Source organism: Pleurodeles waltl, chromosome 2_1 (assembly GCF_031143425.1).
Source record: "Pleurodeles waltl isolate 20211129_DDA chromosome 2_1, aPleWal1.hap1.20221129, whole genome shotgun sequence".
In the NCBI taxonomy this organism is placed as follows: domain Eukaryota; kingdom Metazoa; phylum Chordata; class Amphibia; order Caudata; family Salamandridae; genus Pleurodeles; species Pleurodeles waltl.
In genome coordinates this window covers 350,595,967-350,621,458 of record NC_090438.1, presented here as the reverse complement: position 1 = coordinate 350,621,458, position 25,492 = coordinate 350,595,967, and the positions used below count along the sequence as shown (strand labels likewise).

General features: G+C 49.6%; 1 protein-coding gene across 2 annotated transcripts in view; it reads left to right on the top strand.

The window, feature by feature from the left end:
- Positions 1-25,492, top strand: part of BRWD3 (bromodomain and WD repeat domain containing 3) — a 993,456-nt gene that overhangs the window by 565,001 nt on the left and 402,963 nt on the right. For both annotated transcript variants that reach the window (XM_069212579.1, XM_069212580.1), the window contains exon 31: positions 9,964-10,084. In XM_069212579.1, coding sequence (XP_069068680.1) covers positions 9,964-10,084 — 121 coding nt within the window. The remainder of the gene's footprint in view (positions 1-9,963; positions 10,085-25,492) is intronic.

Here is a 25,492-nt window from a genome sequence, read left to right as displayed (position 1 = left end):
CATGCAGGAAACCCAATATCAAAACAAGGTATAGCCAGATGGATAGTTAAATGCATCCAAATCTGCTACCTTAAAGCAAAACGACAACTGCCCATTACACCAAGGGCACACTCAACCAGAAAAAAAGGTGCTACCATGGCCTTTCTAGGAAACATCCCAATGCAAGAAATATGTAAGTCAGCCACATGGTCTACGTCACACACGTTCACCAAGCACTACTGTGTAGACGTGCTACCCGCACAGCAAGCCACAGTAGGTCAAGCCGTGTTAAGAACATTATTTCAAACCACTTCCATTCCTACAGGCTGAGCCACCGCTTTTGGGGAGATAACTGCTTACTAGTCTATGCAGAACATGTGTATCTACAGCGACAGATGCCATCGAACTGAAAATGTCACTTACCCAGTGTACATCTGTTCGTGGCATCAGTCGCTGGAGATTCACATGTGCCCACCCACCTCCCCGGGAGCCTGTAGCAGTTCGGAAGTTAGCTTCAACTTTGTACATTTGTATATATATTATTTTAACCTTAAATAGGTACATACTTAGTCACTCCATTGCATGGGCACTATTACTACAACACAACTCCTACCTCACCCTCTGCGGGGAAAGCAATCGAAGATGGAGTCGACGCCCATGCGCAATGGAGACAGAAGGAGGAGTCACTCGGTCCCGTGACTCGAAAGCCTTCTTCGAAGAAAAACAACTTGTAACACTCCGACCCAACACCAGATGGCGAGCTATGCAGAACATGTGAATCTCCAGCGACTGATGCCACGAACAGATGTACACTGGGTAAGTGACATTTTCATTCTTGATCACTCTCAGATCATTTCCGCTTCTTTATCCACCTATCTTCTATATTTCGCTTCTCTCTTATTCTATAATAAAGTCTTTCTACTGTTCTGTTTTCCCTCTTCGTGACATTAGTCCTCAATATTTTAATTTTCCAATTTCCCTTTTTTCCTTTCTTGTTTCCCACGTTACTGTCCTGTGGGACTTTCCCTTATTTGCGGCCTTGACCTCTTCCAACATGGCCGCCACGATTTCATAGCACGCTGAATGTTGTGTCCCTCCTCTGTCTCGCTGTATTCAAGACAGAGAAAGGACGCCCTTGATATAATTACCGCGTTGTTTCCAGACGGCGGCTTTGCGATTTAACGCAGGACGAGCTGGAGATTTCTCGTTAGATTGTTCGGCAGGCTTTTCCCTTTTACTCACCGCAACCACAGGTAAAAACGTTATCACTTCATTTGCAGATCATGTATTAATTGAAAATTTTGAATCTTTATATTTAGCGAAGTTATCGCTCTCTAGACACGTTTTCAGTGTATATTGACAGGGAGCATCATCTCACGAGTAATAGGTTTTGATAATTGAGAGCATGTTGCTCACACTTATCTGTTATTATGGCTTTGCGGATTCACGATCATATTACTCATACTCATTTGTCACATCATGTTACTTTTCTACTACCTATTTTGATAGATATTTAATTCTACAGTTTTGTTTGCCATTAGTTGTGTCATGGTTTTTAAGGGGGAAAGTTTGATACTACCAACTTCTGGATGTCTTTATTTCTTTGTGCTACTCAGCAAACACTGACTGTATATGAGAGTTTTTACAAAAACTTGTTCTCATGTTTAGATTCTTTTTCACAAATTGTGACAATTGATGTCAGAAGTTTGCATTTTTGTTCTGAACCGGGTACGTTATCAACCCTTTAGAGTCTTTTACCTAGGTCACACTAACATCCTCTATGGGATGTGTCTAATAACACCTGTTGACTTACATCTTTCTGGGGCACGAATTAACACCACGAGAGTGCCAGCTTGTATTCTCTCATCCACCTAATGAATAGGATTACAATCACTTGTTTACTTTCTCGCACTTTTCTCTTTTTCTCCTCTGTCTTTTATCACACCCAAGAGCAGCAAAGTGAATTTTCTCATTTTAATTTATGGCTCTATTCTTATAATTTAAATACCAATTTTTAGGACTTTAGCTCTCGGTTAACACTGGGGATTCTTCTATGCACCACACTTCCAATAATTATAGATTAAACTGCGAGGGAGCACAACATGCCCTGCATGACCTGCATGGACAGCATGCTTTCAATTTGGAAATATTCTTGCTAGGTATGCAACTTATACTGTTCATATATTTTCTACAGCCTTGAGAAAGCCCCCGCCTATCCGCTAAAGGGGCGAAACACGTGTTGGCTGTTCCTCCATCAAAAACTGCTGCTCGATCACTTTCTCAACCTTGGTTTGATCGCTTTATTAGTTGATTGGATTACTACTTTGTTGATTTTTTGGAACCTAACTTCAACTTCAAGACTGTCATTAATCAATTGGATCATATATTTATGGAACTGAATTCTTTATTCTGATGCATTAAACGACTATTCAAGCACTGTGCTTACTATTTGAAATTTTTGAAGTGTGAACTCACCTATAATCAATTTAGCACTATTACTATTGGGAGGCATAGAGTCCAGGCCTTCCGGTCTAGAGTTCTCACACTAATCTTATAAAAATGGCATTCTAAGGAAGTCAACTGGCTGGACTCTTCTTATTTTCTCCCTTAGGAGGTAAGTAAAATATACAAAATATACACACAAACCAAATTCATGTAAGTAAAACAGTCAGAAAATAGTGCAAACACTGTAAAATACAATAGGATGCAATAGGCCTAGGGGCAACCCAAACCATATACTAAGGAAGTGGAATGTGAACCACAAATGTTCCCCTAGCCTAGTGTAGTGTGTAGAGGGTCGCTGGGGGTATAAGAAAACACAAAGGGTGTCCAAGATACCCCACCCCAAGACCCTGGAAAGTATGAATAAAGTACTACTATTTCCACAGAAACACACTTAAGTCATGGTAAAGGATTTTGCAAAGACCACAACAGACTGCAAAGCACTGAAGACGGATTCCTGGACCTGAGGAACTGCAAAGGAAGGGGACCAAGTCCAAGAGTCACGAAAGTGTCCGGGGGGCAGGAGCCAACTAAACCCCGGATGAAGGTGCAAAATGGCTGCCTCCGGATGGAAGAAGCTGAAGATTCTGCAACAGTGAAAGGCACTAGGAACTTCTCCTTTGTGCAGAAGATGTCCCACTGCGTGCTGAAGGATGCAGAGTTGTTTCCTTGGCAAAACACCGCAAACAAGCCTTGCTAACTGCAAGAGTCGTGGTTAGAGAAAAAGGGTGCTGCCCGGGCCCAGGAAGATGCAGGATGTCGCCACTTGGGAGAGGAGACAGAGGGGTCCCTCAGCAGCGTAGAGAGCCCACGCACAAGCAGGAAGCACCCGCAGAAGTCCTTGAACACGGGTTCAAGAAGTCTGAACACAGCGGTCGTCTCAACACTGCAAAAGGAGGCCCCACGACACCGGAGATCAACTCAGGGAGCTGAGCATCGCAGGACAGAGTGCAGGGGACCAAGGCTCTGCTGTGCATGCAGGATTTCGTGGAAATGTGCGCAGAAGCCCTTGTACCTGCAGTTCACGCGGTGCACAGGATTACGGTCTGGAGAGGGGAGGCAAGGGCTTACCTCCTCCAAATTTGGACAGTTGGACCACTGGACAGTCTGGGTCACTTGGGTCCCACCACCTGTGTTCCAGGGGCCACACTCATCAGGATGAGAGGGGTCCCAGAGTACCGGTGAAGCTGAAGTTTGGTGCCTGCTGAAGAAGGGGGAATGTTCCGTCGACCCACGGGAGATTTCTTCGTGGCTTTCAGTGCAGGATGAATGCAGGCAGCTCCCAATGCATGCACCACCAGAAAACAGTCGAGAATGCAGGCAGGATTAGGCGCTACAATGTCACTGGTAGTCTTCTTGCTACTTTGTTGCAGTTTTGCAGGCGTCCTGGAGCAGTCAGTGGTCGATCCTTGGCAGAAGTCGAAGAGAGAGGTGCAGAGGAACTCTGGTGAATTCTTACAAGTCGTTATCTGAGGAAAAGCCCACTGGGGAGACCCTAAATAGCTCTCAGAGGAGGATTGGCCACCTAGTCAGGTAAGCACCTATCAGGAGGGGTCTCTGACGTCACCTGCTGGCCCTGGCCACTCAGAGGCCTCCAGAGTACCCTCACACCTCTGGAAACAAGATGGCAGAGGTCTGGGACACACTGGAGGAGCTCTGGGTACCACCCCTGGGGTGGTGATGGACAGGGGAGTGGTCACTCCCCTTTCCTTTGTCCAGTTTCGCGCCAGAGCAGGGACTGGGGGTTCCTTAAACCGGTGTAGACTGGCTTATGCAAGGAGGGCACAATCTGTGCCCTTCAAAGCATTTCCAGAGGCTGGGAGAGGCTACTCCTCCCCAGCCCTTAACACCTATTTCCCAAGGGAGAGGGTGTAACACCCTCTCTCAGAGGAAATTCTCTGTTCTGCCTTCCTGGGGCTGGGCTGCCGAGACCCCAGGAGGGCAGAACCCTGTCTGTGGGGTGGCAGCAGCAGTAGCTGCAGAGAAAACCCGGGGGAGCTGGTTTGGCAGTACCCGAGGTCCATAGTGGAGCCCCGGGGATGCATGGAATTGGCTCCCCAATACCAAATTTGGAATGTGGGGACAATTTCATGATCTTACACATGTTACATGGCCATATTCGGAGTTACCATAGTGAAGTTACATATAGGTATTGACCTATATGTAGTGCACGCCTGTAATGGTGTCCCTGTACTCACAAAGTTCATGGAATTGGCCCTGAACGATGTGGGGGAACCTGTGCTAGTGCAAGGGTGCCCTCACACTTAGTAGCTTTGCACCTTCACCTTCAGCAAGTGAAGGGTAGACATTTAGGTAACTTATAAGTTACTTAAGTGCAGTGAAAATGGCTGTGAAATAACATGTGCGTTATTTCACTCAGCCTGCAGTGGCAGTCCTGTGTAAAGGTTTGTCTGAGCTCCTTATGGGTGGCAAAATAAATGCTGCAGCCCATAGAGACCTCCTGGAACCCCAATACCCTGAGTACATAGGTACCATATACTAGGGATTTATAAGGGTGTTCCAGTGTGCCAATCAAAATGGGTAAAAGTGGTCACTAGCCTATAGTGACAAATTTAAAGAAGGCAGAGAGAGCATAAGCACTGAGGTTCTGAATAGCAGAGCCTCAGTGACACATTTAGTCACCAAACAGGTATACACATTCAGGCCACAAACTATGAGCACTGGGGTCCTGGCTAGCAGGATCCAAGTGAGACAGGCAAAAACAAACTTACATACATGTAAAAATGGGGGTAACATGCTAGGCAAGATGGTACTTTCCTACACCCCTAAATACTAAATCTAGGGGTGTGTTCGGGTCAGGGGGCAGTAGCCAATGGCTACTGTCCCTGAGAGAGGCTACACCCTTCTCGTGCCCACTCCCTCTTGGGAGGGGGGCACATCCCTACCCCTATTGGTCCTAATCCTTCAAAGCAAGATGGAGGATTTCTCAAGCAGGGGTCACTTCAGCTTTGGACACCTTAGGGGTGATCCTGGCTGAGGGGGTGACTCCTTTTTCTTTTTCTCATTATCCCTCTGGATTTGCTGTCAAAAGTGGGGGCTTGTCCGGGGGCGGGCCTCTCCACTGGCTGGAGTGCCCTGGGCACTGTAACACCAGGCCTGAGTCTGTGTGGCTCACTGCCAGGGGTTACAGTTCCTGCAGGGTTAGGTGTGCAGCATCTCCACCCAGGACAGGCTTTGTTTCTGACCCCAGAGTGCACAAAGGCACTCACCGCATGTGGTCAGAAATTCGTCTGGAGTGGCAGCCTGGCATAGACACTAGCAGTTGGGCTAACATACAGAGGGCATCTCTAAGATGCCCTCTGTGTGCATTTTTCAATAAATCCCACACTGGCATCAGTGTGGGTTTATTGTGCTAAGAAGTTTGATACCAAACTTCCCAGTATTCAGTGTAGCCATTATGGTGCTGTGGAGTTCGTGTTGGACAAACTCTCAGACCACATAATCTGTATGGCTACCCTGCACTTACATTGTCTAAGAATTGACTTAGACACTGTAGGGACATATTGCTCATGTAACTGACCTCACCTGTGGTATGATTCACCCTGCCTTAGGGCTGTAAGGCCTGCTAGAGGGGTGACTTACCTATGCCACAGAGAGTGGTTTAGGGACAGGGCACCCTGAGGGGGAGTGCTATGTCGACTTTGTCTTTTCTCCCCACCAGCACACATAAGCTGCAAAGCGGTGTGCATGCACTGAGTGAGGGGCCCCTGAGGGTGGCATAATACATGCTACAGCCCTTAGGTACCTTCCCTGGCCACAGGGCCCTTGGTACCACGGGTACCATTTACAAGGGACTTATCTGTGTGCCAGGGTTGTGCAAATTGTGGAAACAATGGTACATTTTTAGTGAAAGAACACTGGTGCTGGTGCCTGGTTAGCAGGGCCCCAGCACACTCTCAGTAAAGTCAGCATCAATATCAGGCAAAAAGTGGTGGGGTAACTGCAACAAGGAACCATTTTCCTCCCCAAAAAATATATTGATGGCGAGTGTAGCTGCAGATACACATGCTACGCATACCTCTTCCGACATCTAGTGTTGGGCTCGGAGTGTTACAAGTTGTTTTTCTTCGAAGAAGTCTTTTTGGAGTCATGGGATCGAGTGACTCCTCTTCTTGGTTTCAGTGCGCATGGACATGGACTCCACTGTTAAATTGTTTGGTTTCTGCGGTCGGGTTCGGACAAGTTTCCTCTCGCTCCGAGATTTCGATTCGGAAAACTTCAGAAAACCTACTTATTGGTCGGTATTGTTTCGATCACGTTTTCCCATCTAGCATCGAACCAGTAGCTTTGTCGAAACCTTCATTTCACCCTTTGGGACTCGGGCCTACCGCGTTGGAAAGCGTGATGAATCGGACTCCATTCCGATTCTGCCCTCGGTGACACGCAAAGTACCCCCTATACAGACCAACACCTGGTTTGTAATTTGTGCCTTTCTCCAGACCATCCGGAGGAAGATTGCGAGGCCTGTTGATCATTTCGATTAAAGAAAACCCTGAGAGATCGCAGATCCCGAAGACTCGCATTGACGTCAAAAAGCTGCGAACATCTCGACGTCATGGAGGAAGAGCAGGTGCAGACAGCAGCCTCCATGCGAGACACTGATTCCAAACAAGAGTTGGAGAACGATAGACCCATCACAGTTGCCAGCATGTGAGTACGTCTGCCCCTACACCCCTACAGAAAAAACATTTGAAGGCCTTGGGTACACCACTGCCCGAAGGCCATGGTTCGGCTTGAAAAAAGACTGCTGTTGACTGTCCTTCGGGGTCGGCGCCGAAAAAGCCCACTTTTTCGTCCACCTCGAAGTCAAGTAAATCGATTAAAAGCACCACTTCATACTCCGGTAAAAGACCCCATTCCTCAGAGTCGAAAATTCGGCAATCCGCTTTGGAGCCGAGACATCCGACTACTTTTTTGGGACCGAAAAAGATAAACACCTCGGAGCAGAAAAAATCCTCATATACAGAAGAACAAGGACTTTCCAAAAAAATGAAAACAAATCGCAAAGCCCTTCATGGAATCTCGTAAGACTTCTGAAGAAGAGACTGAGAATGAACTAATATTAGAGGTTATGGATGAGACAGTCCAGAATCCACATACATAAGGAGACAGGAAGAATCATCACTGCACCCCCTTCAAAAAGCAAAAGAAACTTGGCTTTCCAAGAGGAATTAGACTCTGTGCAACCACCAGCAAAGGTGCAAAAACAAAAGGAGAAGCCGTTACCTCTACATACTTCTCACTCTCCACAGCTCTCTTTCTCACCTCATAATAGCCCATCTTCTCCAACACAATCTTTATACTCACATGGAGCTACAGCAGACCCATGGGACCTCTATTACCCTGATCCCATCCTGGAGAATGATCCAGACCTTTACCTATCTAAACCTTCTCCTCCAGAAGATACCACTACATACACCCAAGTAATATATAGGGCAGCAGCTTATCATGGAGTGGCCATGCATTCTGAGCCACTGAAAGAAGATTTTTTATTTAACACACTGTCTTCTACTCATTCCAGATACCATTGTCTCCCAGTGTTACCAGGAATGGTTAAACATGCAGAGCAACCTTTTAATGAACCTATCAAGGCTAGGATCATCACCCCTAGAATTGATAAAACGTATAAGCCTGCTCCTACTGACCCAGACTGTATCACTCATCAGGTCCCTCCAGACTCAGTAGTAGTCAGTGCAGCAAGGAAAAGGGCAAACAGCCAGTTATCAGGAGACGCACCTCCTCCTGATACGGAAAGTAGAAAATTTTATGCAGCTGGGAAACAAATTGCCGCACAAACAGCAAACCAGTGGAGAATTGCCAATTCTCAGGCACTTCTAGCCAGGTATGTCAGGGCCCATTGGGGCGAAATGCAAGATCTTATACATCATCTCCCAAAGGAGCATCAAAAAAGAGCCCAACAAGTGGTGGAAGAGGGACAAGCTATCTAAAACTGTACTTAATTTTCTTCGACTAGGAACTGTTCTAAAAATGCACTGTGTCCACTTTTAAAATAGATATTCTCTGTTCTCTTAAAAACTGGTTACTTGACTAAAGTGAAACAAAGTTACATTGATGTCTATGCTAAGTACTTACCTGCAACAGTATTTACTTCTAAACTGAGTCTCGTGGTTCTAGTGATAAAGTAACAAAAATATATTTTTCTCTTAAAATCATATTGGTCTGGAGTGAAGTCATTGAGTGTGTGTTTCTTCTATTGCTTGTGTGTGTACAACAAATGCTTTACACTATCCTCCAATAAGCCTAACTGATCCACACACACACACACACACACATATAGAAACACACATATATATATATATATATATATATATATATATATATATATATATAGTGTGTGTGCACTTTCCTTCATTTGCGGGATTGCCTATAAGCAATCTAGTGTTGTGTTACTATAATAAAGTACCTTTAGTTTTGTAACTCTGTGTGGTTCTTTTCATGTGTGACAAGTTGCTATGTGACTATTGTGGTATTACATAAGCTTTGCTTGTCTCCTAGATAAATCTTGGTTCCTCAACCACAGCTGCTTATATAGAGCCCTGGGTTCCTATTCACTGCCTACACTTCACTAATAGGGGTTGCCTGGACCTGGTATAAGGTGTGAACACCATAGGTGTCCACCACTCACTGGGGCAGCTTCCTACATGAGATAGTTTGGGTTCGGGCATGATGCTCCCAGTCTATTTACTTAGTATGTGGTTTGCTCCCACCCCCATAGGGTCACATGTTATTATATGCTGGTACATATATTTTTCTAAGTATATTTTGTTAGTTCTAGTGTGTGTGTTACAATAAATATAGAGTATTTTTCTAGCACTGGTGTGGTTCTTTCCTGTGTGCACATCACTGACTGACCTAGTGGTATTTGAAACTGCTTTACATCCTCCTGGTTAAATCTTAGCTGCTCTCCACAGAGACCCCTCTGAGTGCTCCCACGTCCTCTTCTGATACATAGATGTGCAATGGGAAAAGGTTTCTTGATCTAGTCTTGCACCTGGGGAGAATTCTAAAGTAAGGAATCTGCAGCTAGATCCTATCTCTACCAGGTAATGCGTTACCAAAGATAAGTAACTTCCATGATTGTCGCAATTGTTACAGCATCTAAGGGCCTTGGAAATTTGACATTATTATGGAACAGTGGTGCCTACATAAAGCTCCATTTTGTCATGTCCTGGGTGGGACAGAGATTCAACTAATGCATAATGCCCCAACTCCCGATGCACATGTGATTTAGAAGCTTTTTATGATCTGATCTGTCACTTGAGGGCATGCTAAAGGTCAAGAATCTTTGGTAGATAGTTTCCATGAAAGAGTGTTACCAAAGGTAAGTTACTTATTCTTTAACAACTCTAAAATATTTGCTGTTGTTTCATGTTTTCCATATAATCTGGGCCTTCTGTGCATTTGATCTGTTTACTCTGTGTATTTTGTATCTCTTTTCAGCTTTTGTAAGTCCATTTGCTGTTCCCGTTGACCTTAGTGCCTATCCTCTCTATTGCACTGTAATTGCTTATCCAACTGACCTTCATACAATCCGACAGAGGCTTGAAAACAGGTTTTACAGGTAGGCTCATTTGTTACCAGATTGATCTCTTTTTTGGAAATGTTTCCTCTGTTGCTTTTCTTTAACTTGCCTCTTGAACGTTTTTGCTTCTTTCGCTCAACCACCATACTTTACAGCCTTCCTTGAAGGTTAACTTCTTCTTTTCCTCTGTTTACTGAGTAATCTTGGCAGGTTACCGTTAAGATTTTGTGGGGGGAAGGGATAGATTGGCAAAGAAAATCATGACTTCTGCATGTACTATTGGATGTCACTAATGAACGAGGATGTCTTAGTGGAGCTATATGCTACTGCCTGCATGAGAAAACAACCTGGCACATCTTATCTCTGCCTCACCTCTCCTTACCTCATGAATGGAATTGAGGAACATCCATGGGTTGCTGTGTTTGAACTAGTCACACGCTCATTCCCCACCATAAGCTCTCATGTTGGGACGTAATTTCCAGATGTAGGAAGTATCCAATTTTTCACAGCCACAAAAGTTTACTGCTCTCCAGTGCCTTTGTCCTTAATGTACAATGGTGCAGACCAAGTTTGAAATTGAAATTTTCACTAAGAAATATAAGTTTGTTTGTGCCCCATAACCACAGTTCATTTCTTCAGTGCCACAGTCTCTGTTCTTGAACTTCTGCAGTTTGAATCCTTTCAACATTGATTTTTCACCTTTTGAAGCTTATGTAACCCACAAGGACCTCAAGCATTAACACATGCGAAGTTGGTAAGAAACTATGGCCCTCACTACGACCCTGGATGTCGGTAATAAAGTGGCAGTAATACCGCCAACAGGCTGGTGGTAACTACCGCCAAATTATGACCAAGGCAGAAAGATCTCCGAAAGACAGCCAATCCGGCTGCCAGGGCGGAAACAGCAGGCACGACGGCGGTAGCCGCCTACAGCCAGGTGGAAGACCAACTTCCGCCCACCATCTTATGACAAGACAATCCGCCACCTTTTCCGGGGCGGTACCAACATCAAAAGCTGGCGGAAACACATTACAGAAGTGAAAGGACTCCCCATTTGAAGACACAGGTAAGAACCACTCCGCTATGGAACCATAACTGCAAGTCTTCCCGATGATATTCTATGTCTTGCTCCCCCACAACCACCAACGCCGGCGAAGACGACGACCGTGAGTACAGCCGCCTAGCATACAAGGGAGGGGGAGTGTTAGAGGACGGTTCTGACCATCAGGTCTGCCCTGATTTTTCGATTTTTGACCACCTGGTTTTTGACTGTTTACTGTGAGGAAGCCTCCTATGAGGTGACTCCAGCAGAATAAACACATGGTAAAATGAATTGCGCGTGTTTACCGCTGGTGTCGCCATGCTAAGGAAAGGCTGCTGTGGCGCAGCCAGGGCAGGAGGCCCCGGGCAGGTTACATGTGATCATGTGTACGCATTGATGTGCACACATGTGAGGGCTGTGGGAGGAGGATTCCTAGTGTGCGCAGCCCAAGAACTGCGCTTAGGTAGTCCTGGTGCAGGAGGAACTATGCAGAGTGGGTGATGACCTGGAGTAGGTCTCATGAGAGGGGTGTAAACATGTGAGGGAGAGTCAGTATGCTTACTGTCTTTTCACTGTAGGGACACCCAGTTCAATGCCAATGTCCGGGTGCTTGAGATATTTGCATTGGGGGGGGGATACTCCATTAAATGTCAATGGGAAAGGTGGGCCTAGGGTGCAACTCCAGTTCTCTGGGGTCCCCCGAGACCAGAGTCACACCAAAGTACACTGTAACCTGTAAGAAAATAATGATGCAGTAGGTTACAAGAGCATAGTTGTACAATTTATGGGTCATCCAGGGATGTCATCTTTCTCTGACTCAGCTCAGGATTAGGGCCAATTACTGCTCTGTCCAGTTGATGGAGCAGGGCCTAGCATTAATCAGCCAGCTGTCATTCCGTGCCAGGAGCAGGCTGGAGAAGCCCTGCGAGGAATGTCAGGAAGGAGGGGCTGAGAATTTCAGAGCACATGTGGCAACTAACCCCTGGAGGATGCCATCTTGAGCTATCCCAGAAGACTGTGCAAGAAGGAGGAGACAGGGGCAAGGAAGTGATGTGGCACATCTGGATAGGCCAGAGGTGCAGACCTGCTGGACACTTCCGCCCCCACTTAAAAGGTCCTGCACAGGGGAGAGCTCTCTCTCTTGACTGTGCTTCACTGCTGGACACTGGGACTGCAGATGGGCGTCATAGACAACTGGAAGGAAGAACCTCCTGACTGCCCTTGGGGCAGGGACTCTGCCCCTGAAGGATTCCAGGCCAGCGAGGCGAATGCCAGGGCCAGGCAAGCTGGCCCCCTTACCCCCCCAGAGGACTAGTTGGGGGGAAGGACTGGGCTAGCGCAAGGAGAGCACGCTGCTCAGAAGGAAAAGAGGGAACCCAGAGGAAAGATTGGCGCAGGAGTCAGTGGAACTGGCTCCCTGATGACCTGGGACCCTTCCAGGCCAGGAGGCCTAAGGAGAGTGCTCCTGGTGGCAAGGGCTTGTCACCAGGAGCGGAACGACACCAGAATGATGAAAATCAGCCCTTGGGGGCCCGAGATATCACAGGACAAAGGATGGCGACCGTTGACCTTTGGGAAAGCAGCTACGAAGCGCGTGGAGCTCCGCAGCTGCTTGAGACTGTGCCCCCAGGGTGGGCCAGGGCCTGGGGGCTGCCCAGGAGAAAGAGGAGCAAGGGGGGTGCTGTCGCACTCCCCCTCGCAGAAGAAGAAGGGGCCCCGGACCCCATCCCGGGGCCCCGTGAAGCCTAGTCCAGTGTTGGACATCAAGTGGGGGGGGCGCCGTCGCGCACCCCCCTGCCGCTATGGAAAGGGGGCCCGGACCCCATCCCGGGGCCCCCGGTGGCAAAGACAAGCCGGGGAGCGCCGTCGCGCTCCCCGTGAAGGAAGGAGGAATAGATGGGGCGCCGTCGCGCACCCCCTAGCAGAAGGAAAGTCGGGGAGCCCTGTCGTGCTCCCCGTGATGATGGTGAAATGGGGCCCTGGACCCCATCCCGGGGCCCCGAGAAGAGGCAGGAGTGGGGGTGCGCTGTCCGCACCCGAAGCAGAAGTCAGGGAGCGCTGTCGCGCTCCCCGTGAAGGTGGCTGGCAGGGGCCCCGGACCTCATCCCGGGGCCCCGAGCAGAAGAGGGCCTGGGGGAGCGCCGTCGCGCTCCCCCCCCCCCCCCCCCCCAAGGAGAGGAGTGGCCCGGACCTCATCCCGGGGCCCCAAGAAGGCGACCGTGGCGAGCGCCGTCGCGCTCCCCGCCAGGAGGAAGAGCGGCCCCAGACTCCATCCAGGGGCCCCGAAGATGCGAGGAGGAAGGGGGGAGTGCCGCTGCACTCCCTCGCGCGGTCCGTCCAGCCGCGAGCATCTCGGAGTCTGCCCGCTGGAGCGGGCAGACTCAAAGTCAGCAGGCCGGCTCCCACAGCAGCACACGGAGGTGCTGGCCGTGCGGGTAGCCGGCGGGGCAGCCAGGGGTGGGCTCCCTGGGCCGCCCTCCCACGAGGGATCCTTGTTGTGGTGCAGGGGGTGTCCGGGTGGGACCGGCACCCCCAAGAAGAAAGGCAGAAAGAAAAGGGCACAGCGGCTCTCCCCAGCGCAGCGGGAGAGCCGCTCATCAATTATGCAGCCGCCCCAGCATGCTTTGCGGGGCAGGGGGCTGCTGTTTGATCCCCCAAAACGCCTGTGGTGGTCCCAGGGAGATGGGGCCACCACCAACGGAGTATTAGGAGACAGGGGGAGCTGCAGGAGCAGCGCAGCCTCCCCCCAACATCTGTTGGTGTCCCCACCCTAGGTAGGGTGGGACACATGAGAGATAACCCCTCAAGGGTTGGATGGATATTTGAAGCACAAGCTTCAGTGAACTTTTGTTCCTGGTTGTACAAGGGTGCCTACCATAGGTGTAGGTTGGTATGGCCCCATGTATTCTACTGTTATTTTATGGTTAAGTAGGAGTAATCCAAAAGTAATCTAAAAGTAATCCTGATGGTTATAATGCTAGAATTTGGTCTCTTATGTTCCCTGAATATGCTAATTTGAATAATGATACTGACAGTCACCTCTTGGCAAGATGAAAGTATTTAATCACAAATGTAGGTGTCATCATTGCATTGTACTGTTGAATACTGTCAAAATGTTCAAATGTTGTTTTGCCATGTGGATTGTCGGATTATATCCTCCCTTGAGGAGACCTGAGAGATTACATACTGTGTGCCCAGAGTGATTCTATCACTTTGTATATATTTGTAGATTGTTGCATAGTATTGAGTAGTGTGTGTGAATAATAAATGTACTTTTACTGTATCAAAAGAAAAAGCACAGACTGGACATTCATTTATTGAGAGTCATGCTTGTGTGCTTGTGAATGGGGATTACTAGCCCACACCACCTCCCTTGAGTAAGCCTTGGACTGCTCTGCAACGCTACCCTATGAGAGTCAAGCGCTACAATGGGGAGTTTGGTTCCCAGTGGCGGTCGTGTGCGGACTCGTTACTTGTGCAGGCCACACAACTAATGACCCACCTTCCAACCGGGAGGAAAACGAGAGTGACAAATACACGCACCATACACACCCCAGACACACACACCATCCACACAACCAGCTCCCCGTAAATCAGCTGAATAATGCAAGGACAACAGGAATTGACTAAAGTGATTGTAATAAGATCAGCACAGTATAAATGCTAATTTTGCCAATGCAACAGATATGTACAAATGTACAAAAAAGGGACACCTCCCAGTCCTCAGTTCGCCCACTTGTTACCTGCATCAGTACGGAGAGAACACTGCAGGGGCATTAGTTGGCAAATAGGCAGGCACCTCAGAGATAGGGGGGGGCACCTCAGCCGAATGCAGGAACAAGACTACTGGTTCTGGAGGGGGCAACATGCCCTGTGCCTGGTCCTGGGGAGTGCAAGGCCACAGTCTCTGGAGTGGGTATATACCCCACTGGTAATGGAGGGGGCAACATGCCCTGTGCTTGGTCCTGGGAGGTGCAAGGCTACAGTCTCTTAAGTAAGTGACTTGCCCGATGGTTCTGGAGGGGGCAACATGCCTTGTGCTTGGTCCTCGCGAGTACAAGGCCACAGTCTCTCAAGTGGGTGACTTGCCCACTGGTTTTGGAGGGGGCAACATGCCCTGTGCTTGGTCCTGGGGAATGCAAGGCCTCGGTCTCTCAGGTGGTTGTCTTCCCCACTGGTTCTGGAGGGGACAGGCCGCACAGCAGCCCATGGAGGACGGGACCACATTGCATCCGCCGGTGGTGACCGCTGCACTTTGGTGGTAGTGGGAGGCTCCTGCTCAGCCCCTGTACCCTGCGGTGGCTGCACTGTGGTGGCGGTGGTGGAGGTAGTGGGAGGCTCCTGCTCTGCCCCTGCACCCTGCGTTGCCTGCAGTGTGGTGGTGGAGGTAGTGAGAGGCTCCTGCTTATCCCCTGCACCCTACAATGGCTGTGCTGTGGTGGTGGTGGAGGTAGGGGAGGCTCCTGCTCAGCCCCTGAAACCTCCGATGGCTGCTCTGTGGTGGTGGTGGAGGTAGTGGGAGGCCACTGCTCGGCCCCTGCACTCAATGATGGCTGCACAACCACTGTTGGTGGTGGGGGCCCTGTGACAGCTGCTGGTGCAGGCTCCTTCCCCTTCTTGCTTGCTAGTGCAGGCTCCTTCCCCGTTCTGCTGGCTGGTGTAGGCTCCTTCCCCTTTCTGCTGGCTGGTGCAGGCTCCTTCCCCTTTCTGCTGGCTGGTGCAGGCTCCTTCCCCTTTCTGCTGGCTGGTGCAGGCTCCTTCCCCTTTCCGCTGGCTGGTGCAGGCTCCTTCCCCTTCAGGATTTGTGGCCTGGAATCCTTTCCACCATGAGTAGGTGTGGATGGAAGTGGGCCCGTGGACTGTGTGGCTGAGGTGCTTGGCTGGGTTCTCGATACCCTGGCCATACGTGCAGGATGGGGGGAGCGGTAGGGAAGAGGTCAATGGTGGAAAGGAAAAGCTTTTTAGGGACATTGGGGCAGGAAGAGGGAGAAGTAATGTGAGTGGAGGATGAGGGAGTGGTTGTTAGAGGTGTTTGTCTGCTAGATTTGGGTGCAGGTGCATGGGCTGTATGCTGTTGTGAGGTGGATGATTGTTGGGTGTCTGAGTGCTTGCGTTTGTGTACGTTGTGGGGGGAAACAGACATGGTGGGAGAGGACACAGGGGACATGTGCATGGCTGTTGTGGAGGTGTCTGCCAGTAAGGTGTGTGTTCTGCTTTGTGTGGTGATGATGCAGGTAGTGGATGATGATTTAGTGCATGCAGGTGTGAGTGTCGACCTAACTGGGTGGGAGGTGGAGGGGGAGGAAGAGTGGGAGACAGTGGAAATAGTGGATGTTGTTGTGTCTGCAACTGGATGGTGTTTGTGTGAGTGCCTGTGGGATGAAGTGTGGTGCTTATGTGTGACACTCTTGGGTGTTGTCCTATGTGCATGTTTGTTTGGCTGTGTGCTTGGGATGGGTTGGGGTTGAGGAGAAAGGGACTGTGAAGTGGAAGTTTGAGGGAGGACGGTAGAAACAGGGACAATGGCTTCCATCAGAAAGGAGGCCAGAGCCTGAATCGATCTCTGTTGGGCCGCCAGTCCAGTGTGAATGCCCTCCAGCAATGCATTAGATTGTTGCATCTGGGCTGCCAGCCCATGGATGGCATTCACAATGGTTGACTTCCCTACAGATGTGGATCTCAGGAGGTCAATAGCCTCCTCACTCAGGCCTGAGGTGCCTGGGGTGAAGGATATGGGTGAGCCTCCTGGGTGAGCGGGCATGGGAAACTCGCTAAGGGGCTGCTGGAAGGGCAGTGCTGGTACGGGGGTGGCGGCTGTACCTGTAGCTAGGGTGGTCACAGAGGTGTCCGCCACCACCAGGGAGCTCCCATTGGAGGAGGTATCAGAGTCTGTATTGTCCCCTCCAGTCTCTGCCGTGGTGCTCCCCTAACCCTCTGTCCCACTGGTTCCCTCAGCGTCTGTGGACTCTGCCTCCTATGGGATGCAGCTCACTCTGTAGCCAGTGCTTCTATTCCTCCGCCAGATGATGCTAATGCACCCAAGGACAGGATGACAAAACAAGAAAGGGGGGGAGAGAGGCAAAGGATACACTGGGTCAATGACTGCACCAACACCACCGTTAGTGTACACAGCACCCTCACACAGGGAACAGGCCTACGCACGAAGCATTGCACTACCAGTGATATTGCTCGCCACCAAGGCATGAGGACGAGTACACACTGCCAACTGCAGCACACCAGGGACCCACGCAGCCCTGCCCAGTAGTCGATTTTCACAAGCTAGGTAGCCATCATTTTCCAAGCAGACCCCTAGCCACCAGAAGACCTACGCTGCTATGTCTGGCCTGGCCTAGGGGCACCCAACAACACCACCCCACCAGGCGTAAGCTGTAATGATAGACACTGTACACACCCCCTTGTGGCTGCTGTGTTGCCCTCAAGTGCCCATCCAGCTCTGGATAGGCTACCACCAGAATGCAGGACATCAGGGCGATCAGGGTTCGACGGGCACCCCTTCCTCGTTGGAAGGCCATCCCCAGCTGGGCCTCCGTGGTCTTCCGTGCCCAGAATCTCAGGTCCCCCCACCGTTTGCGACAGTGGGTGCTCTGCCTGCCATAGACCCCCAGTGTCCACACCTCCTTGGCAATGGCACGCCATATACCCTTCTTTTGATGGGTGCTGACCTGCAGAGGCAAGACAGACAGGAGAACGCCGTTAGAGAAACAGTCCAGCCTGTCACACACATGGCCCACCATACCCCTTTCCATCACCATTGGCACATACATAGCCCAGCTCACAACATGTACACCGCTAACAGATAATCCCCCCCTTTACACAATGGCTTCACACACATCTCCATGCATCCATACCACATGGATCGTGCCCACAGTGTACTCACCTGTTGGTCTGGAGACCCATACAGCAGTTCGTACTGGGGTAGGAAACCATCCACTAGTTGCTCCAGCTCCTCCGAAGTGAAGGCTGGGACCCTTTCACGGGCCATGGTAGGTTCCAGATACAGGTCACAGCAGCACATGCAGTGTAGGTCCTCTCCTATGGAAGGTCGGGTAACAAGTGAGGAATATGTTAGAAAATGGCGGTCACATCCGCGGCGGTGCATACCGTCACCACCAGCGTAGATCATCATTGGCCACTGTAAACCCATAGGGCCCAATATTAACCAATGAGGAGTTGCACGGCGGCTCCCGACCGCCTCCCGCCACGGCGCACAGCGTCAGTGGAATTATCTCACTTCCACCTGTCCCTCCACACAGGACAGGCGGACGCCATTTCGGTGGGGGAAGCCCCATGGAATAATGCTGCGCCACAGGGGAAATGGGCACATACTGGACAAATCACACTGACCCATTACATTCAGTTTGTGACAGGCTCCTCTCTCTTTTGTCCCATAGATTTCTACCTCTGCAGATGAATAGGAGATGGAGACATACCCCTGTGTACAGACCCCTGGTGGACTTGACTACTTTGGAGGACAGGCACATAATACTCACCTATAGACTGGACAGGGCCACAATCACAGAGCTGTGTGCTCAATTGGAGCCTGACCTGCTATCCGCCACCCCACTGGGATCCCCCCTCTTGTTCAAGTGCTATCAGTACTCCATTTCTTGGCAACTGGTTCTTTCCAAGTGACAGTGGGCTTGGCAGCAGGAATGTCACAGCCCGTGTTCTCAATAGTGCTGACAAGAGTGTTGTCTGCCCTGATAAAACACATGTGCAACTACATTGCATTCCCCCAGGTTGAGGATTTGGCCACATTGAAGGCTGAGTTTTATTCAATGGGACATATCCCCAATATAATAGGGGCGATTGTTGGAATACATTGACCCCGACCTCCCCCCCCCCTTGCACCCCCCCCTTCCACCCCCCACTCCACCCCCTCACCAGAATGAACAGGTGTTCAGGAATCGTAAGAGTTTCCACTTCATGAATGTGCAGATGGTGTGCTTGGGGGACCAGTACATCTTCCATGTCAGTGCTAATTATCCTGGGTCGGTTCATGATGCCTTTGCCCTAAGGAATAGCAGCATCCCAAATGTGATGGCCTAACTACAGAGGCACAGGGTGTAGCTTATAGGTGAGCCCTGGTTCCCACCCAGTATATGTTTGTGTATGGGCATGGTGTGGGCCATATAGGATAGTGTGTGGCTAAATGTTGTCCCTCAATAATTGCAGGTGACTGGTTACCCAAACCTGTCATGGCTGCTGACTCCTGTGAGGAATGCCAGGACAGAAGAATGTTATAATGAGGCACGTGGTCAAACCAGAAGGATAATTGAGAGAACCTTTGGCCTCCTGAAGGCTAGGTTTTGGTGCCTCCATCTAACAAGTGGATCCCTGTGCAGCTCACTCAAGAAGGTCTGTACGATAGTGGTGGCATGCTGCGTGTTGCACAACCTGGCCCTCAGACAACTTGTCCCTTTTCTGCAGGAGAAGGAGACTGTAGATGCCCCTGTGGCAGCAGTGAACCCTGTGGACAGTGAGGATTAGGAGGCAGAGGATGAAGATGAGGACAACAGAACATCTGTGATCAATCAGTACGTCCAATGACACAGGTAAGACAGTGTAACATTACATTTCAATGACTTTGGATGTAATCTGTGTGGCATTGGCATGCTGGTAATTCCCAATTCAAAGTCCACTTACTGTTCCCTCTGGATATTCATTTTGCAGATTCTGTTGATATGACAAAAACGCCTGATGTGATCACTACAGCCAGCTACAGGTCATTAAATCGATGTTCATTCTATGTACAGTTCATTTGCAGTGGTTGTACCTGTTTCAAACAATACATATTTGATATACATGACAGACTCAAACTCGATTTTTGTCTTAGGATGTTTATTGAAGTGCTAACATATAGGGGGAAAGTGCAATGGGATGGGGTGATGATGGAGGAAAGTCCAGGGTATTGTTCCAGTCTGTTTGTAGCACAGGTGCCTTGTCCAAGGGGACATAGGAAGAGGAGCAATGGCAGTTCAAGGTGGACACGGTGACTGAGTGGGACACATGGGGGGCAATCAGGAGAGTCTCTTTTCCTGGCGGGGTTTTGGCAAGTGTTTCTGGCTTCTGCCTGGATTGCAGGGAACGTTTGTAGGGTGGTTCACCTTCTGCAGGGGGAGGGGTGCTGGTGGCCTGTGAGTCCTGTGGCGGGGCTTCCTGGCCACTAGCGGCAGCAGAAGTGGATGGCTGTTCAGATGACTGGCTAGTGGCAGTGGCCCACTGGTGTGAGACAGCCTCACTCATAATGTTGGCCATGTCTGCCAGCACCCCTGCTATGGAGATCAGGTTGTTGTTGATAGCCCTCAAGTCCTCCCTGATCCCCTGGTACTGTCCCTCCTGCAGCCTCCTGTTCTCCTGCACATTGTCCAGGATCTGGCCCATTGTGTCCTGGGAATGTTGGTAGGCTCCCAGGATCGTTCCCTGGGCCTGTCCTCCCCCTGGCGCACAGCATGCCTTCCAGTTTCCCTGTTGGCCTGTGCCTCTGCCCCCAGAACTGTGTGCCCACTTCCACTGACCCCAGGTCCCTCATTGTCCTGTGTGCAAGATGTGTCCTGGGGTCCCTGTACAGGTGGACACACTGCTGATAGATGTGTCCTGGGGACAGAGGTGTGGGTTCGCTGGGTGGGTACTGTGGTGGTCTTTCCTGAAGGGAAAGGCTCTGTGGTGGTCTGTGACTGGGCTTGGGTAACCGGCTGTCCAGTGGTCCCTGATGAGCCAGGTAGGTCGCCCAGATCCTTAAGTCCAGAGTTACCGTCATCACTGTGGGCCTCTTCAGTTGGGGAACTGGATAGTGCTGGCACCTCCTCCCTGGTGACATTGGCTTGGTTACCTGTTGAGATGCAAATGATGTGTTATGGTTGATGTGTATAACATATTGTACATCCCTGGATTCCCCTTTATGGTTGGCTTTGCCCTGCCAGCTTTCACTTTTATATGTTAGTGTATGGTGGGATCGTTAGTTCTCGATGCTGTACATGCTTTAGTGATGGGTGTCCATGCAGGGCTGTGAGGGGTGTCTATGCATTGGTACAGCATGCAGGGCTTGGCATTGGGATTAGTGAGATGTGATGGTGAAGTGTGTGGGATGTAGTGGAGTGATGGGAGTGAGGGTGAGGGTATGTGATGGCATGCAGCTAGGGGGGTTTTAATAGTAGAGAGTTGACTTACCAGTGTCCAATCCTCCTCCGACACCGGCCAGGCCCTCAGGATGCAGTATTGCCAAGACTTGCTCCTCCCATGCAGTGAGCTGTGGGGGATGAGGTGGGGGTTCACCGCAAGTCCTCTGGTCTTGCTGATATGGAACGTACCTTCCCCCTTAGGTCGTTCAACCTCTTCCTGATGTCATCCCTTGTTCTGGGGTGCTGTCCCACGGCATTGACCCTGTCCACGATTCTCCGCCATAGCTCCATCTTCCTAGCTATAGATATTTGATGCACCTGTGCTCGAAATAGCTGTGGTCCACCCTGACAATTTCCTCCAGCATGACCCTTAGCTCCTCCTTTGTGAAACGGGGATGTCTTTCTGGTGCCATGGGTGCTATGTGAGGTGAGTTGGTGAGGGTGTGTTGGGTAATATGTTGGGGTGTGTGATGTGGAGTGCATGATTTGTGTATGGGTGTGAGTAGTGTGTGCGGCTCTAGTTGTCTCAGTGGTCTTGGTGTCTCTCTGGTGGCAATGATTTGTAATTATAAAGAATTGTGGGTATTGTGTGTGTGTCTTTTATAGTGGTGTGGTGTGTGGGTGTGGTGTGCGTATGGGTGTCAGATGTGTGTCGTTTGATTTGGCCAATGTGCAGTTGTTTTGTCTGTGGGTGACCATTGTGAGTGCGGCGATACGTACAGCCAATGGTTTATCACTGTTAAATGTCCACCGTGGTGATTCGTGGGTCATAATGTGGTGGGCGTTGTTCTGTTGGCGGAACCGTGTGAGATTTGATATCACCACTTTAGCACTGACCTTTGGACTGGCAGATTTGTGTATTTGGCTGAATTGTGTCAGATTGGTTTGTGTGTGTGTCATAATATGGTGAACGAATATTCGTCGCCGCTGCAGTAAGTTGGCAGCCGTCTTCGTGGCGGTAAGCGGGATTTACCACCAATGTCACAATGAGTGCCTATGTCGCTGAATAATACCCACTAGTGCTGGATGTGGAGCCTCTGAATGTATCACGTTGAGGCCTGTGTCTTATCAATCTGCATCAGCCAAGGCTGTCTGAAATTGGATGGCCAAAGTATGCTGCTCTTGTTCTTCCTGCGACTGATGTCACATAATCTTCATTGAACAACACTTTTTAAAACTAGGGCTTATGGCTTATAAAACCAAAAGAAAACCCAGACACTACAGTTCAAGGTCAGCAACGAGTATATTCAGTTTGGCGTTCTCCACTTGGTTGGGAATACCATTTTTCCCTACCTTGACAACTGGCTGTTGTGGGCAGGCTTGCCAGTTAATTGAAGACCTCCTCCAGATGATGGTGAACTGTCTAACATTGTTGACGTTCTCGATCAATAAGCTAAAATTCAGTGGTCGCTGCTCAACTGCATTCTGACCAGTTGGAGACCCTATTCCCTATCGCATCCAAAGTGGACGTTGGTGACCGATGTGTCCCTTCTGTGTTGGAGCGGTCACCTGGGAGAGGAGGAGATCAGAGGTTTCTAACCCTGGAGGAAATGCGAGTACACATAACTCTGTTGGAGCTACAGTCATCGGCTTGGATTTAAAGGGTTTCCTGCTACCAAGGGAAGCCTGGGACAGCTGTTCACGGACAGCATCTCCACTATGTGTCACTGCAACAGACAGGACAGAGGGGATCTGGGGCATTATGCCAGGAGTACCAAACCTTTAGAGTTGGTTGCAGTCCTAGGGTATTTCTCTGATTATGATCCACCTAGTGGGATCTTTAAACTCCAGAGCAGATGAGCTCAGGCAGCAGCACTTGGCGACTAACAAATGGCGGTTAGTCCCCAAGGTGGTGCAGGACATCTTCCACCAGTGGGGAGAACCCTAGCTAGATCTGTTTGACACCATTCAGAACGTGCAGTCTCACAGCTTTTGCATGTTAGAGTTCCCAAGCATATTCTCTGTAGGAACACACATTTTGGATAGATTGGTGCACAGGACTTTTCTATTCCTTTTCATAACTGCTTCTCCTAGCCTGAGTTCTGAAGACAATATGAACAATCAGTCCCAATTCATCCTAGTGGCTCCAAATTGGGCCAGAAGAGTGTGGTACCTGGAGCTTCTGGGCATGGATATTTGTCATCCCATTTGTAAACTGCTGTGAGCGGATCTTCTATCGCAGCAGTAGGGCAAAGTTTTGCACCCAAGCCTGCGCAGCCTACACCTTCATGCAAGGAGATTGAGGAGCGCCAGTTGACTGGATATCATCCTAACATCCATTTGTCTTTCTACACAGTCTGTGAACGCCAGGTACTGCTACTAGTTTGTAGCCTGGTGTGCATTGCACATCGCAGACAGTATACAAGCCGAAATGTTGGATATGTTGCTGTTTGTTTTGTCTCTAGCCCAGGAAGCCATTGAATTGGGCGTCATGTAAGATACTTTGTCTGCAATGTAGGAAAGTACCCTTTTTGACATGGTTATCCCCCACTTTTTGTCTGATGTGATTTTGACTGAAAGTGCACTGGGTCCCTGCCAAACAGGTTCCCAGTGCCAGATCTCTTTCCCTAAAACTGCATAGTCGTTTGTCCCAATTGGCAAACCTTTAGCTATCACTAGCAGTCCCTAGTAAATGATACCCCTTGTACCTAGGGCATGGTGTACTAAAGGAAGGCCCCGAGGGCTGCAGAATTAATTGTGCCATCCTCAGGGATTCCCCTCACTAAGCGCACACAGTGCTGCATTTGCAGACTGCATCTTGGTACAGAACTAAAATGAAAATACAACATGGCACAGAGTCTGAGTGCCCTGTCCTCCTTGCACTGCATGCAATATATGTAATTCACCCCTCTAGCAGGTCTTCCTGCCCTAAAGGCAGGGTGCATTATATTACATGTGAGGGCATGCCTGCATGAGTAGATATTATGTCTTTGTCGATTCTCAGACATAGTAAGTGAACAGTGAAGCCATTTTAAATATATATGCTGGACAGTAGTCATTACGGGTTCCCCAGCTACATCATGCTATATGATGGCTTCACTGACAATAGGGATGTTGGGTATCAATCATCTCATATTAATAAACCCTCATGAAATCGAGTGATGGATTTAGTAATACTTGTACTCAGAGGGCACCTTAGAGGTGCCCCCTGAAAAACCTACCAGCTCCTAGCATGGGCACTGACTGGTCAAAGTCAGTACAGCCACCTTAAGACCAAGTTCTGGCCCCCTGAGCTGATAGCTAATGCCATTGCCCAGAGCAGATCTTTGTTCTGAGCCCTCAGAGGTGTGACTTTCTCTCCCAGGCAGGATGGACATTCCAGGGTGGGGAGTTTCAAAGGCCTTGCCACCTTTGAAGTGCAACCCAGGCCTCTCCAAATGGTGGAGAAGACTGATCCCCAGTTCCTGCCCCACTTTTGGCAGCAGAACTGATGGGACAATTAGTTAAATTAAGAGGGGTTCCACTTCATGCCAGTCCCACCCCTAGGTGTAAGAGCTGAAGTGGACACTACTTTTTAAAGTCCTCCATCCTGCATGGAAGGAATTAGGCTAATAAAGTTAGGGCTATGACCACTTCCTAATGGAAGTGGTCATTGGAAGGGTGGAGTCACACTACGATGATTAGCCTACTGGCTACCACCTGGTACTCTCAGTAATACCCCTAAATTCAGTGTTTAGGAGACACCCTTAAACCCTAGAAATAGATTACTGTCAATCTAAGATGAGCCATGAAGTCACACCAGCAGAGAAGACTGAAGACATCTACTGAATTGACCCCAGCCTTACTGGCCTGTCTGCAGCCTTCAAAGAACTTGTGCCCAGACGACAACTGTACTGCATCCCAGCAACCTCCAATGCCTTGTGAGGACTACTTACCTTCAATAAAGAAGAATAACTCCCCTGGACAGCGGACCTGTCCAAAAGAAACATCTTCAAAGAAGAAAGAAGTCTTTCTGAGGAACCGTGAAACCACCATCTGGAACAGCCTCTGCACCCAACACCCACAGCCTGAGTCCAAGTGGCCCACCAGTCCAGTGAAGGTTCCCCAGCGCTTCTGACCCAGAGTCCGTCATGGGCAGACCCCCGCTGGATTCCACAGCAATGCCTGCAGCCTAAATCCAAGGGGTCCCTCTGACTGCAACCAGCCTGGCAAGCTGTTTCCGATGGCAAAAGACGCCCCTGGGCCTTGGGGAGCTAGACCTTTGGTGTCCCTAAAACCCCTGGCATCTTACCTTACCTGGGCATGTGGGTTGACCTCTTCTGG